Source organism: Microtus ochrogaster, chromosome 8, assembly GCF_000317375.1.
Source record: "Microtus ochrogaster isolate Prairie Vole_2 chromosome 8, MicOch1.0, whole genome shotgun sequence".
NCBI classification, from domain to species: domain Eukaryota; kingdom Metazoa; phylum Chordata; class Mammalia; order Rodentia; family Cricetidae; genus Microtus; species Microtus ochrogaster.
In genome coordinates this window covers 40,457,561-40,472,654 of record NC_022015.1, presented here as the reverse complement: position 1 = coordinate 40,472,654, position 15,094 = coordinate 40,457,561, and the positions used below count along the sequence as shown (strand labels likewise).

Genomic DNA, 15,094 nt, shown 5'->3' with positions numbered 1-15,094 from the left:
GCCCTGGCCTAGGGAATGGGAGGTTCATTCATAAACCATAGAGGGGCCCTGGCCTAGGGAATGGGAGCTTCACTCATAGACCATAGAGGGGCCCTGGTGGAAGTGGGTGAGACAGAACCTCAAAGTAGTGTCAAAAATGGCAAGGCGGGTCACCATGATACTCCATGGGCACACTTATTCTGTCTACATCCAGGCCATGGACTAGAGGCAAACCCAGGACATACCATCAAAATGTTTCCCGGATGGCTACGGCATGAATCTACCTGGGCTGGGGAAAGTGTGACCTGGGCATTGTCCTAGAGATGATGTTGTAGCTGGGCCCAGGAGACAGGCAGGGACCAGGCAGCAGCAGGGAGCAGGACAAACCCTCACCTGAATGGTAGAAATGGCTCAGGTAGAACTGTGGCTGGATGAAGCCTGACCATGGTGGGAGAAGAGATGAGATCAGCATGTGTAAAGTTAGGGAGCTGAGATGAACCCTTACTGGTTACCCGGATGGTGGGCTTGGCCCTAGGAGAGGCGTGCGGTACAAGGCATTCTAGATTGGTCTCAGGCAGTTTATCTGCCCATTGCTTTAGGGGCATGAAGGCAAGGACACTGGATTACCTTCAAGAAGGGTGACAGACTGCATTTGGAGATAAAGCTTACGAGTTTATTTGGCTTCATTGGCTCCCCAGACCAAGGCCCCAACCTTGGCTGGGGCAGCAGAGAGGCACCCAGAGAGCCCCGGCTCTTACAACCTCCAGGGTAGGGGGTCCAGGAACTAGGCCTTGGGGACAGGGGCCACAGTAACAGGACTTGGTCAAAAGTGCTGGTGACACCTGAGGTTGGCCCCTCTCCCCTGTACCTCCCCCTCCTCCCTGCACCACTCCTGGGGGCAATTCCCTGAGACAGGCTCTGGTCCTCCCAACCAGTTAGGTACAGTGTCAGGCCCCAGTGGGGCAGGTAAGTCAGGTTGTAGGCATGTGGGGTGTAGCCCCCCATCCAGTGTGAAGGCTTTCTGTGCAGTGTAGTGTTCCTGACCCCCACAAGGGGTCAGGGTCCCTGGGAGAAACCAAGGCAGCCACAGAGACCTGCCCGGCTCCTCTTCCAGTGTATGCTATGCCTCCTTTAAGGCAGCTGGAGCGTGGGGGTGTGGCCTGGCCCACTCAAGGTCCTGCTTCTGGTGCCCATGGGGCCTGAGCACCTATGTCTTTGGTCTGCGTCCTGCAGTCCTGGGAGCCTCCCCGGAAGGGGTTGGCAGGTGGGGAGTCCCAGAAGGGATCTGAGTCTGGGAATAAGGTCCAAGGTGCCCGTCGGGGCGCAGGCTGTGGAGAGGGCAGGGGTGAAGGCCGTGGCCCAGCTGATACAAAGCTCCACGGGTCAATACGGCTACGGAGTGGTGAGGGCCGAGGTCGGCTGATGAGGCCCAAGGGTGGTGATCGAGGGGTTCCAGGGGTACCAGGAGCCGAGCGTGATATTCCTGGTGGGGGTGAGACAGTTCTTCCTGTGGAGTTTTGAAGGGGTACGTGGTTAGACATCTACTAATTCCTAGGTGTCCCCAGAAGGCACTGCCCTGCTCTGGCCTGAGCTTCTAGCTATAAGGCTCTTCATGTTCCATGATGTGTCTGTTCAGTACACTGTTTCAGAACCAGGCTGTCCTAGACCCCTCTGGGCTGGGCGACTTACTAGCTGTGGGAGCCCTGAGCTTTTACAGCTACATCTCTGTATTCCCGAACATTTCCTCATCTAAGCTGGTCAGACAGCTTGGTTAACGGTGCCTGCCTCCAAGACTAACGACCTGAGTTCAAACTCTGGAACCCAGGTGGTGGAAGGAGAACGGTTCCTGGAAGCTGCCATCCATATTTGCACTTTGGCATGTGTGTCCCACAATGAATAAATGTAGAAATCAATGGATTTCCTCAGCCAGCCTAGTATGTGGTGTACATCTGTCCCCGCAGAACTTGGGATGCTGAGACAAGAGGGCTGGGAGTTAAGGCCAGCCTGGGCTACATAGGTAGACCCTGCTTCAAACAGTCGAACAAAAATAATTCATCTAAAAACTGGGTAAGAATGTTTGATATGAGGCTGGAGAGATGGCTCAGAGGTTAGGAGCACTGGCTGTTCTTCCAGCATTCAGGTTCAATTCCCAGCACCCACATGGCAGCTGACAACTGTCTGACTCCAGTTCCAGGGGATCAAGAACCCTCACACAGACATGACACCAGCCAATCAATGCACATAAAATAAAAATAAATTAATTGAAAAAAAAATGCTTGATTCTAATTTAATGTAATGACCTCTCTACAGAATGGTTATAGTACTTGGCCCAACTAATCAACAGGAGTCTGTCACCATTAGGAGGGTCCCGTTTCTTCACAGCTGAACCTAGAACTCTGTCAGTAGGCCCAGGGCCTAAGGGTCTGGTTTGGGTTCCCTGCAGGTGTCTGAGATCCTCTGAGTTCCTAGTCACTCCCCGCTTCTCAGACGGTTCAGTCTTAGGGACACTCACCACGTGTCTCTTCCCGCCGAGGGCTCTTGGCTGACGGCTGGCCAGAGGGAACACCTAGGTCCAGCAATAAGGGTACAGGGGTGGGTGGGCCACGGGCATCAGGTGTTGTGGGTGACAGACGGATGAGCGGGGTGGAGGGCGGCTCGGCTGGGCAGGGTGAGGGCATCTGTGCAGGGGGCGGTGCTGGTGGGGGCTCCCCACGTTCACGGCTCAGGCCTCCTGGAGGCTGCAGGTCGCGGCCGAGACCCAGAGAGGCCAGCAGAGCAGTGCCCCGCAGCAGTGCGCGTTGGATCAGCTTGGGAGTCCCGGAGCTATTGCCCCGCTCTGTGAGTCCAGGCCGCCGCGCTTCCTCTGGCTCTGGGCTAGGCCGTGGAGGGTTACCTGTGGGCAGCAGTGACACAGGTCAGATCGAGGGGAGTACATCTGCTGGGTGAGCATCCTGGGGGTCCCTCAGCGGCCTTGGAACAAGAACCAAGTTTTGTGTGTAGAGCAGAACCTGGAACCTCCCCATCACACACATTACACTCTGCCAAAGGGAAAGGGTCTGGGGGCAAAGTCTGGAAGCAGCTGATGTAGAAGCTGTCTTCCAAGCAGAACAGCCCATTCCTCAGAGTAGCTGTGACTTCCTGCAAGGGACCCCTCCTGATCTTAGGAGCTCTCTCTCCTAGCCAGCTGTCCTCAAAGACATCATCAAAGCCCTCCCTGCTCTACTCCCTTGTCCTTCCCTCTTTTGCCAGACCAGTAGCTGAACAGTCTAGAGATCTGAGTTGGCTAGAGAAAGAAATATAGGCTAGGAAATGAGAACTTCTGCTGTCAACAGGAGTTAGCTTGGAGTTCTCTTGGCCCAGGGAAATTCTTTTTAAAAAATATTTTATTTCCCTGTCTCGAAAAACCAAAAAAAAAAAAATTTTATTTGTATGAGTATTTTGGCTGCATGTACGTCTGTGCACTACTGCACGTGCCTGGTGCTTGCAGAGGCCAGTAGAGGGCAATGGATCTCTGGGAAGAAAACAGTAAAAGAAATGTAGAAAAGAGTTGGGTGGTGGCAGCGGCAGTCGTGGCGCAGGCCTTTAATCCTAGCATTTGCAAGGCAGAGGCAGGTGGATCTCTGTGAGTTCAAGGCCAGCCTGGTCTACAAGAGCTAGTTCCAGGACAGACTCCAAAGCTACAGGATTTTCAACCCTGTCTTGAAAATCAAAACAAAAAAGAAAAACAAAAAGGTAAAAAAGAATCTAAGGTCTGGAGAGATGGCTCAGAGGTTAAGAGCATTGCCTGCTCTTCCAAAGGTCCTGAGTTCAATTCCCAGTAACCACATGGTGGCTCACAACCATCTGTAATGGGGTCTGGCCTGTAGGCATACACACAGACAGAATATTGTATACATAATAAATAAATATTTTTAAAAAAAGAATCTAAAAGTATTAAAATAAGCAAGAGAAAAATGAAAAAAGAGAAGTGAGAGTAGAGACTGGGACCCAGCAGGGTGAGTGGAAGTTCCTGACGTCGGCTCTGAGAAACACAGGTCCCCAGAGTTAAGCAACTCATCCAAAGTAACTTGCATAGGATTTAAATTTGCCTCTAAGCTCCTGAAAGTTAGTAACTCTGCTATTTAGAAGAAGACAGCATGATACACTTGACCTGGAGACGACGGCAAAGTTGCTTCCAAGGGGTTTTGGGCTGGTGAGTGGCTCCTGGCAATACCCTTTAGGCAGTTTTCTGTCACTGTAGGCTGCCTGCTGGCTATCAAAGAGCTATCATTGTGACCTGGTTCCTAAGGGCCAGGACCTCCATGTAGGGAGCCCTGCTAGTAGTCTATGCATGAGATGTCCTGAGTGTGGAATCTCTATGAGACCCCATTCCTTAATTCTCAGCCAGCTTCTCGATGTGAGTGTTTGGAAGGTCAAGGTCATATGCTTTTCTTTTTTTTTGTTTTTTGTTTTTCGAGACAGGGTTTCTCTGTAGCTTTGGTGCCTGTCCCGGAACTAGCTCCTGTAGCATATACTTTTCTCATACACCCAGATGGAAGCAGGAGTCCAGGCTTGGGCTGTCAGCCATTAGGCTGGGGTGGTAGAGTCCTCTCACAAAGAGCGACCAGCGGGAGAGGTGTGGGATCTAAGTCTTGTGTCTTTCCTCTGGGAAGTCAGGGAAGTCGTGGCCAAAGGGCCTGGCAGCATGGATAAGGACTGACCTGACCTACACCTGGGTTCAGAGGCCTTCGAATTCTCCTTTGGTCCTCTGGCCTGGTACATTCTAGAATAAACAAATTTAATCCCTCTAGTTTTCCTGTTTTCAGTTCAACCCTCAAACAACAGCTAACTGTAGGCTGCCACAGCTAGAGCGAAATGAGGGGCTGGAGAGATGGCTCAGGGCTCAGGACGACCGGCTTGCTCTTCCAGAGAACCTGGGTTCAGTTCCAAATGGGGCTCACAGCTATCTATAACTTCAGTTTCAGGGGATTCGATGCCCTTTTTCCTCTTCTGGTGTTCATAGGCAATGCACACATACAGTGTACAACCAGGCAAAGTAGCACACACCTTTAATCTCAGCACTCAGGAAGCAAAGGAAGGCAGATCTCTGAGTTCAAGGCCAGCTTGGTCTACAAAGAGAGTTCCAAGACAGCCAAGGCTACACAGAGAAACCTCGGAAAATCACAAAAAACAAACAACAAAAAAAACCCCAAAAAAACTAGCAGAGGGGAGCCCAAGAGCCAGACTCCAGAGCCTGATCAACCTGCGTTCAGATCCCTCTTCTGCCAGGGCTGCACGACAAACCAATTTCTGTGCCTCAGTTTTCTCCTCTGTAAAAGGGAGCCAGCATTTACTTAGCAGACAGAAGAAAGCTGATGAATATTTGCTGTTATTTTACAGACACTGTAGAAGGAGGTGATGGCTATGTGTGTGGGTGTTCAATGGGAAGGGCACAGCTAACGGGCACAATTCGGTGAACAGGGCTCTAGTCTCAGAGCCATTAAAATAAGATCTAAGGCCGGGCGGTGGTGGCGCACGCCTTTAATCCCAGCACTCGGGAGGCAGAGGCAGGCGGATCTCTGTGAGTTCAAGGCCACCCTGGTCTACAGAGCTAGTTCCAGGACAGGCTCCAAAGCCACAGAGAAACCCTGTCTCGAAAAAACCAAAAAAAAAAAAAAATAAGGTCTAAGGTCTACATTCTGCTGCATGCAGCTGGTATGGCTGGGATCCCTGTGATGGTCCCTAGGTTGGCATAGGGTCCCACAGACAACCACAACTTTCTTGGCTTTATGGAGTCTGGGCAGTTTTGAGCTGAGGCCTCTTCCCTCTGGTGTTGAAGCCCCAATTAGCTTCCTAAGCAGTATGTATAGAAGGAAAGTGTCCCGGGAAGCCAGCTGAGAATTTGGAAGCCACAGCTTCCCACGGTTAGCGTCCTTGGCTGGGGATTTGAGGTAGCTTACGTCCCTCTTGGAGCCTCAACTTCCTTGTATTTAAAATGGGGAGAATAATGTTCTCCTCACCCACAGGGTTAGACATGTTGTTCCCCTCACAGTGAGGCCATCATCGTCACAGACAACAGAAGTCCTGAACTTCCCTAGATGTAGATGGGGGTCCCAGATCTCTCCTTGCCTTGTCTTACTACCCTCCTCTTCATCCATGGGCTCTCCACTCTGAAAAGCACTGTGGAAGCCATTAGTGTGGCTCCACCTCTTCTGGGTACCAAATGGAAGAAACCATTCCCTGTTTCTTATCCTTCCTGGAAGCTGTTGAGGTTCCAGTGCTGTGCAGGGCTGCTAAAGTCCTAGGCAGGAGGGCTAGTCTCTAGAAGCCTCAAGGCCTCGGCTAAGTCTACTTTTGTGGGTCTGGAGACCAGAACAGGTGACCTGGGCTCTAGGTCTGGCTCTGTGCAGCTTCAGCTTTAGCTTCCTAGTCTTGAGTGAGAGCTTTCAAGGTAGGATTCCATTTCTGCCTGCTGGCTTCTCAAAGTCTACCCAAGGCCCACAGAAAGAATAAAGCAAAATCTGTTGGGGAGCCGGGTGATGGTGGCACACGCCTTTAATCCTAGCACTCAGGAGGCAGAGGCAGGTGAATCTCTGTGAGTTCGAGGCCACCCTGGTCTAACGAGAGCTAGTTCCAGTATAGGCTCCAAAGCTACAGAGAAACTCTGTCTTGAAAAACAAAACAAAACAAAAGATCCTCTAGGGGAGACAAAGTTGCTCACCGTTGAGTGTTGGGGGAGCAGAAGGAGATCCTAGTGGGGATGAGTCCTCGGAGTCAGGGTACCACGTGGCTTCATCCATGCGGGACCTTCTTCTGGAGGGAGAGGCAATGAAGGCATGCTTTGTGAGTCTCGGGACTGAAGAAGAGTCTAACAGCCAGTAGGGCTGGGGGACACTCAGACACTCACCTCCCATTCTGGGCCTCCCCAGGCTTAGGGGAACTGGGACCCCAGGCCCAGCAAGCACGCCTCTCTCCATTGCTTGAATCTTCTAAACGTCTAGGGGACTGGCGACCCCAAGTCTGGCCTGGCTCTGCAGGCTCCACTGTAAGGGAACAAACACCATGGGGTCTGAGTCCATTCATGTCCTCTGGGCTTTGGTGGGGTAGGTGGGACTAGGCCCTGGGTCAGCAGTGAGCCAATCCCCTTTAATTGCTCGAGTTCGAATATTTGCTCTGCCACTTATTGGCCATGTGGCAAATTACTCATTTCAAATTTCTCATTTACACTTAGCAATCCACTAGAATTACTGAGTTAATATTTGCAAAGCATTCAGAAAAATAAAGACTGTATAAAGCGCAGGGCAGCAGTGGAAGGCAGAGGCAGGCAGATCTCTAAGTAAGCGTTCAAGGCCAGCCTGGTCTACACAGCAAATTCTGGGACAGCCAAGGCTGTTAGTTACACAAAGAAACCCTGTCTCAAAAAAAAAAAAAAAAAAAAAAAAAGGAATCGAGTGTGTTAGCATAACCCTTTTCTTGGTACTTGGGTGAATCAAAGTTAAGGCTCTGTCTCAAAAACAAAACAAAACCCTCAAATTATAATATTATATAATTACTTGGCGGGGGAAGAGAAGTATTGGGGAGGGGTGTGCAGAGAACTTAAGTGAAAGTCTAGATAAGAGGAGGGAAGCCTGGAAGCAGAGGAACAGGGTATGGTGAGGGAAGGCAGATTCACCTCCAGACCGGGAGTTTTATGGGGTGTAGGGAAGGCAGGGCGGAACAAGTTTCTTACACTGGATGGCTCGGAACCGAGGGAAAGTGGGCGAGTCCCCAGCCCCAACCTCGAAGACATTTCTCCTCCGGTCAAGGCCTGGAGAGGCCTGCACAGTGATGCGGTGTTTGAAATCTGGGATTTGGAAAAAGAGAGGGCAGGTGCAGGTTTGTGAAGAGGAAGCACTCAAAATCTCAGGGGCCCTTGGGAAGCTCCTGGCCTCTCTGGCAGTGGCAACAGTGGCTGTGTGCTTGACTGCATTCCTGCCTCGAGGCCTTCAATAAAGAGAGTTGAGTGGTTGACCCCCATCACCAGGACTAACAGGTAGTAGATAAGTAAAAGTTTACGGGGCAGGTAGGCCAGTCCCACCCTCTAGTCCCTCTTACAACTTTCCGGAGCACCCCTGGCAGCCACTAGCAGCTGGACATGCAAATATTCCCGTCAGGACCCGTCCGCAGGAGAAAAAAACCAACCAAACCCAAAAATAAACCCCTCCCTAGTCTAGCCTTCAGCTGGTCAGGACAGCAATACCCCAAACCAATCCCAAAGCGGCCAGCAGACAAGCCTGACCACACCCCTGCCACCCACAGCCAATGGCAGCGAGGCGTGCCGGAGCCCCGCCCCTTACCCAGGGGCATGCTGATGCGCTCCCCGCCGTCGCGCGCCCGCAGCTTGCTCCGCTTGAAGGTGCCGCGGCGGCGGCGCACGTGCGGCCGCTCTCGGTCCACCTGCTGCAGCAGCAGAGTCAGCTCGCGCTCAAACACCTCCAACTCCCACTGGGCCAGCAGGTGCTCGCGCCGCCGCAGCTGCTCCGCCTGGGACCGCTGCTCGCGCGCGGCGCGCGTCAGCTCCTCCTCGCGGCTCAATAGTTCCTGTGCTCCGGACAGTGAAGGGGGCGGGGTCAGTCAATCATTGACCCAGACTTCCCACCTCATCCTCTGCCCCACCTTGTGTCCCCGGAGTCTTCCCACCTTTTCCTTGGCCCGCAGTTCGTCAAAGAGGCCTTGGATCTCGCGTTTCCAGCCCTCCTGCATGGAATGGAAGGAGTCCCGTGGCATCTCCCGTAGGACCTGCGCCTCTAGTGCCTCCAGCTGCTGCAGGATGGAGGCGAAGTCCGGCCTGCGGTGGGGGTCCTGTGCCCAGCAGTCTAATGGGGCAGAATAAGAGAGTCTGCGGGTATATGTGTCTGGGGCTAGGGAGTTTCCCCTCACCTGCCCAGCCTGTCCTCTTACCGGCCATGAGTTGTGCGAAGGGCTCGGGGCAGGTCGATGGGATGGGCAGTGTTAGCTTGTTGACAGCCACACCATAGGCTACAGCGAGACAGTCTATACCACGGTAGGGCACTTCCCCAGTCAGCAGTTCCCACAGCAGCACCCCAAAGCTGTGGGGAGACAAGGGATTTGTGTGTTCTCTTCACTCCAAAGCAGGGAGTAATTAAATGGTTTGGGGTTCTTCTGACTTCAGCTTGTCTGGCCACCCCTAGTCTTAAGCACCCCTTCTCACCCTCTGCCCTCTGACCCCAGACCGTCCAGTCCCAACCCTCCGGCTGTACCTCCAGACATCGCTGCCCTTTGAGAAGGTGGAGGCCTTGATAACCTCGGGGGCCATCCAAGCATAGGTCCCTGCGGCACTCATTTGTGTGGTTTTGTGCCACTCTCTGGCGAGGCCAAAGTCAGTGATCTTTAGGGTCTTTTGCTCCATGTCGTCACCCTCGATGGGCTGCAGCAGCAGAACTGGGGAAGAAGTAGAGCAGGGTTGTGGATATATGAGAGAGGGGTAATGGGGCTGGGAAGAGCGTGGCACACATCTGAGAGGCGTGCTGGCTAGGTACAGATGCACAGAGGGGGCTGATGAGGATCTTGCCTTGAGAAGCTCACAGCTGGGTGAGACTGAAGCGTAACAACACGTTTGCTGGCAAGGGGTTTCTAAGCTGCATCTTCTCCTCAGAATGCTAGAGGCCAAATTTTTATACTTAGTTCTAACTAAAATAAACAAGCCAAACTAAACCAAATTAAACAATCAGGTAGGAATTATTCCCATTTTACAGGTAGGGAAATGTCTTGATCAAGGTCATAGCAAATTGAGATTCCATTCAGCCTATGGCTCCAAAGCTAATGCTCTAGCTTTTTCCTGCACCGAATGGAATAAAAACTAATGTGGTCGGTTCTTAGTGTTGGTGGCTCTTCTTTCAACAAAAATTGAGCCAGGCAATGTGGCACAAGCCTTTAATCCCAGCACTCAGGAAGCAGAGGCAGGCAGATATATGCGCTCCAGGACAGCCAGCCAAGGCTGTTACACAGAGAAACCCTGTGTCAGAAAAACAAAAACAGAGAGAAACCTGTGTCTTGCCACTTTGCTAAAGCAGGAGTGTGAACTGGAAGCTAGGCTGGGGAACAGGAGGGAAGTGCTCAGTAAGCGAAGGCCTGCAGGTCCTGGAGCCCACAGCACTGTGACAATCACAGCCCCTCACAGCAGAAGACCGCAAAGGGTATCTACAGAGGGAGGTGGGTATGAAGGGAAGGCAGGGACGGATGGACAGTGATGGTTCTTCGTCAGACTTAGCAGGGCTGTTTGGTTTTAATCCGAGTGTGGCCACCACTCTCAGAGTGAGGAGGAGAGGCAGCAACTTAGAAATCTTTTGCCAGGATAAAAACAGCTCAAGCAGCAGTGGCGTCGCACACCTTTAATCCCAGCACTCAGGGAGGCAGAGGCAGGTGCATCTCTGTGAGTTTGTGGCCAGCCTGGTCTACAGAGTGGATTCCAGGACAGCCAGAGCTACCCAGAGAATCCCTGTCTCAAAAACCAAACCAAACCAAACCAAGCCAAAAACCCCACACATAACAACAACGAAAAAAGTGAGCTCAAGTGAGCGGTTTCAGAGCAGCAGGACAGAGTCACACTCTCCAGGGTCTGAAGGGCCCATCATAGTGAGCAGTGTCATCTGCTTTAAACAAGTGTCGGGCACAGCCTCCAGCTCTCCTGCACAAGATGTCAGGGCTACAATGGCGGTATGACAGGTACTGAGTGTGAGGGCGAGGGGAAGGGCACCTATTGGCCAGGTGAGTCAGAGAGGGCTTCTCAGAGGAGGTGTCAGACCAGGTATTCTTTGAAAGCCTGAATCCAGAACCCCTGTTTCCACCGCTGGCCAAGCCCTGCAGCTTCATGGGTGATTTGGTACTGTTAAGCCCCTCCCAAACCCTCCATTCCCAGGGCCTTTGCTGCTCGACTGTTTCCCTGCAGCCTCTCTCCCATTCTCAGCTGCTTGATGCTGGTGCTCTTCAGAGCTCAGGCTCTCCTCACCACCCGTGGGCTGCCTCCATCTCTTCCAGGTGCCAGCCCCACTCCTGGATGGCATCTTTTAAACTTGGAACGCTAGGTGAGACAGCAGTGACATGCTCTACCTAGTACTGTGTTTATTCGGCCCCCACGCCCGGCAAACTTTCTCTCAATTTCTCCTAATTCAGAGGATAGTCTTGAAATCCACCCGCTCCTCTTCTGCTCTGAGATCGAGTCTGGCACAGATAAAGCACAGAATGACACTAACCTATCTCACAAGGTTGTCAAGGAGTCTTAGGCCAGTTTAGACACTTAAAAGCCTTCTTTAACCTGGGGACGGACAGAGGCAGGCTGCTTGCGCTGTCATTTGCCTTAGAGATTCAGTGCTCACTCCTGTCAGAGTCCCCTCCCTCCTCTCTACCCTTAATCCTAACTTCCAGCCTCCAGCCCCAGCCAGGCTGCAGGAGCCGTGGGGACCGTTGCTGGGCCTCCCCTCAGGAGGAACTGTAACAGACTGGGCAGGATGCAGAGCACAGCTCTCTCTGGAGCCAGGACCCAGCCCTCCACTGAGGCACTCCCACTGCCTTTAACCTGCTCTCTGGCCACCTGTGGGGGCCCACAGACAGGTAAAGCACTTTGGGTGCCATTTATCTTCTCAGGCAGGGGAGCCAAGCTCCCTCCTTTTGCTGGGGAATCTGAATTTCAGAAAGAGGCAGCAGCTCACCCAGTCTCAGGATCTGTGGTGCCACGCTGCGACCTCCCAACTCTCTACTCTGGTATTTGCCAGGCATCTCTCTCTGCATCCCCAGCTTCCCCTCCAGGTTGTTTTGCACCCTGCTTGGGTCCTGAATTTCTCACAACCTAAGTTACTGTTCTGATGTCTGAATGAGACCTTGGGCATGGGAGGTCAGCGGCCACCCAGTGCGGGCTAGAGAGCCCAGGCTGGGGCAAGCTTCATAGTTACTCCTTACTGTCCCCCACCCCCTCCTAGCCTCTGTCAGGCTAGGGAGTAGCCTGCCCAGCTCACACCTCTTCCTCTTCCCTCTCATGGTCCCTACTTCTCCTTTCTAGGAGGCTTGCACTAACTTGGGGGGGGTGTTCTTTGGGGGCGAATTGGGGGAGGTCAGGTCCAGGCCGGGCTGGCTGGTCAGTCCTGTGACTCGTGGGCTTAGAGAATTCCCCCTTCTCTCCCAGCCAGGCTTTCTCACAAGGCCCCCATTGTCCAGGAAAATCATGCCATTGTTTATTGCCTGAGCCCCCCCCCAAGCCCAGGGACTCCCCCCACCCCAATCCCACAGACAGCACTCGGGCCTAGGCCCGGGTCTGTGAAGTTGGATGCCAGGCTGAGGGCACCTTGCCTGCCCTTCACCACCACCCAGACTCTGGGAGGGAAGCAGGGGAACTAGGGCCAGGGCTGGGGGGGGCAATCCCTGGCTCCTTCCTCTCCTGAAACCCCTCCACCCCCAGCTTTTCCTCCCCTGCAGGCAGCTGGGCCAGGGAGGGAACAGGGGCTGGAGCTGGGGCAGGAAGCCAGCCCAGGGGCAGCAGGAAACACAGGAAGCGGTGTGAAGGGCGGGGAGCAGGGGCCTGGACTATTGTTCCATTTTTTTCTGGAAAGAGAACGGAGGAAAAACAGAAGACAGGAGCCCCCACCCCCTGGGCCTTTGGGGAATCCCCCTCAGGCTAGTGCAGGGAGTGGGGTCCCTAGGTAGTGGCTGGGACCCGTGCTGCTCTGGGGATGACTGGGAGGCGCTCAACTCTGGCAAGAACTTGACTATCACTGGTTCTGCTGCTGTTTTTCTCCAGCCCCTGCTTTACAGTACACCAAGGCCAAGAGGCTCAGCATGTCGGTGCTGATCCCCTCTAAGATCTCCATGCTTTTCCTCTCCATCACCCCACTGAGCACCGCTCCCCAACTTGTGCCCTCTGCTCCAGGAGACCCAGGTCCTGGTGCTCCCACGTTGCTGGATTTGGCCTCTGAGCCTGTACTGTGGTCAGGCCCTGCCCAGACACCCAACCAAGTACCTCACTAAATGCTGCCTGTTTTGGACTGGCTTGAAACCTGCCCACTTCAGGAAGCCGTCTGAACCTGTCACTAACTTGTCTTTGGCCTACCTATGAATGGGAGTTTCAGATGGCGAGAGATGGAGTCTCCCTTTGCTAGGCACTCCCAGGCCTACTGCCTGATACCCTCTCAGCCATCCTGTCAGAAATATCTACTGTCCATCACTGACTGAGGACCTGTTGGGCATCCTGTGTCAGGGCTTTCGAAGGCCATCGAGCTGCTCTGGCCTCATCACGCTTGTTAGGGAGGCTGAAACCAAGGCTCGAAGTCATCAGATTGTGACCCTGCAGTCAGGAAGAGTGGGATAGACCAGCCTTGATCACCAAGCAGGGAGGAGGGTCTTCCTTTCTGAGATCTCTAGCCTGAAGGAGCTGCCCAAGGGGAGGGGAGAGCAGTAACACCGTGTTTATGAATTTCAGGAAAGGGGAAGGCTAGGAGTAGCAGCCTCCAGGGGACTTCCCTGAGGTGGCAACCACGGTTAGGCAGGATGCTGATGGCCCACCTGAGAGAGCTGTTTGTTTGTTTGTTTTTAGATTGTCCAAACTGCAGCTGCAGGCTGGGATCACAGACTTCTAGGACAGAGGCAGAACTGCCAGGTGCCTGGGATTCCCATTTGGGGGTCACTGATAGGCTCTGGGTATTCCTTTATATCTAATACTCCTTTTCGGAAGGAGCACTTGACTCCCACATCTTCCCAGCTAGGCTTAGCTAAGAGTTAGGAGGAAGTGTATGCCCCTGGGCCTTGGCTGGGCAATGCCCCTGGCCTCCCCATTCCCATTTCATGCCCCTTGAAACTCACTGTTGTTGGACTTCAGGTCTCGGTGGATCACGGGCACCAGAGCCTCACAGTGCAGGTAGTGCATCCCACGGGCGATCTGCACAGCCCAGTTGACCAGCACGTGGGGGGGAACTCGCCGACCAGCCAGGGCACGGCTGAGAGGCCCACCAGCTGCGTACTCCATCACTAGGCAGAGGTTGGGCTCCTCCAGGCACACAGCTTTCAGGGCAATGATGTTGGGATGTGCCAGCATGGCAAAGAGCCGGGCCTCCTGTCGAACACTCTCAGCGGTTACACTGATGTCCTCATCGGGATCCTGGCGAGCAGCTTTCACAGCCACCAGCTCCCCTCGCCAGCTGCCACGGTAGACCTTGCCAAAGCCACCGATGCCAATCACCTCTTCCAGTCGCAGCTCCTGGAAGCTGGCCACCTCACAAGGGGGTGGGCCTCCACCCCGAGACACATAGTTGGATGGAAAGATGCCCACCTGGCCACCCACCTGGCCCGCCCACCAGCCCTCATCTCCCGAGATGGCTGCATCCCGGGACAGCACCTCCACACGGTCGCCCTTCCTCAGGGCCAGCTCGTCCTGCCCATTGGGCTCATAGTCGAACAGGGCTGTCCAAACAGGGTTGGCATAAGCTGCTGCTGCCTTCGGGGACCCCTCCGGCCGGACTCCACCACTACCCCCGCCGCCCCCACTGCCACTGCCATTCCATGACCCCAGCGGGCTCTTGAGGAAGAGGTTCTTCAAGGGCTCCATGGCTGGGAGCCAGCGTTGGAATGTATGGGGGACTTTCTTCGGGTGCCCGTGGTCTCCACCCCGGCCGGCTTCAGAGGCCCTAGTGCCGGAACTTGGGCATACGGGCCCTGGCCCTCAGCCCCAGACCCACGCCTCTCTGGGGAGCCAGGAGTGTCGCCTCCCGGCCCCCCGCATCTCGGGCTTCTGAAGGAGGGCACCGAGGGCAGTGTGGTCAGGCTGGAGGGGTGGGGCCCCCTGGCCTCCGGCGCCTCACCATGGCTGAATTGGAGCGGCAGAAGAGTCCTTCAGTCCCGAAGTAGTCCTGGGAACCTGGCTCCAGCGCCCGCCTACTGTAAGGTGGGGCCTGCCAGGGTCAGCGCCTGGACTCCGGTTGCGTCTTCAGGCACAAGAGGTGAAGAGAAAAGCCCCCAATTGAGCTGAAGCTACCTCTTCTCGGGCTAGTGCCTTTGGCCCCAACAGCTCGGACCCCGTTCCCTTCTTCCTCCTCCCTTTGTACTTTGGCCCCGGGGGCGGGAGGCAGAGGTGGAGGGTGGAGTTTCACTTTTT

At 54.1% G+C, this 15,094-nt stretch overlaps 1 protein-coding gene across 2 annotated transcripts; it reads right to left on the bottom strand.

The window, feature by feature from the left end:
• Nucleotides 1-627: 627 nt before the first annotated feature.
• On the bottom strand, nt 628-15,078 carry Map3k11 (mitogen-activated protein kinase kinase kinase 11). Of its 2 annotated transcripts, none has more exons than XM_026781021.1 (10): nt 13,807-15,078; nt 9,219-9,399; nt 8,899-9,047; nt 8,638-8,813; nt 8,295-8,538; nt 7,688-7,801; nt 6,866-7,001; nt 6,680-6,768; nt 2,492-2,872; nt 628-1,486 (listed from the first exon to the last, which is right to left on the bottom strand). In XM_026781021.1, exons 1-10 carry the CDS (start codon nt 14,546-14,548, stop codon nt 1,149-1,151), a joined length of 2,550 nt encoding a protein of 849 aa, XP_026636822.1. In that variant the 5' UTR covers nt 14,549-15,078; the 3' UTR covers nt 628-1,148. The 2 variants fall into 2 exon arrangements, with proteins under 2 accessions (XP_026636822.1, XP_005351806.1); XM_005351749.2 differs by having other exon boundaries at nt 6,680-6,771; nt 13,807-15,077.
• Nucleotides 15,079-15,094: the final 16 nt, after the last annotated feature.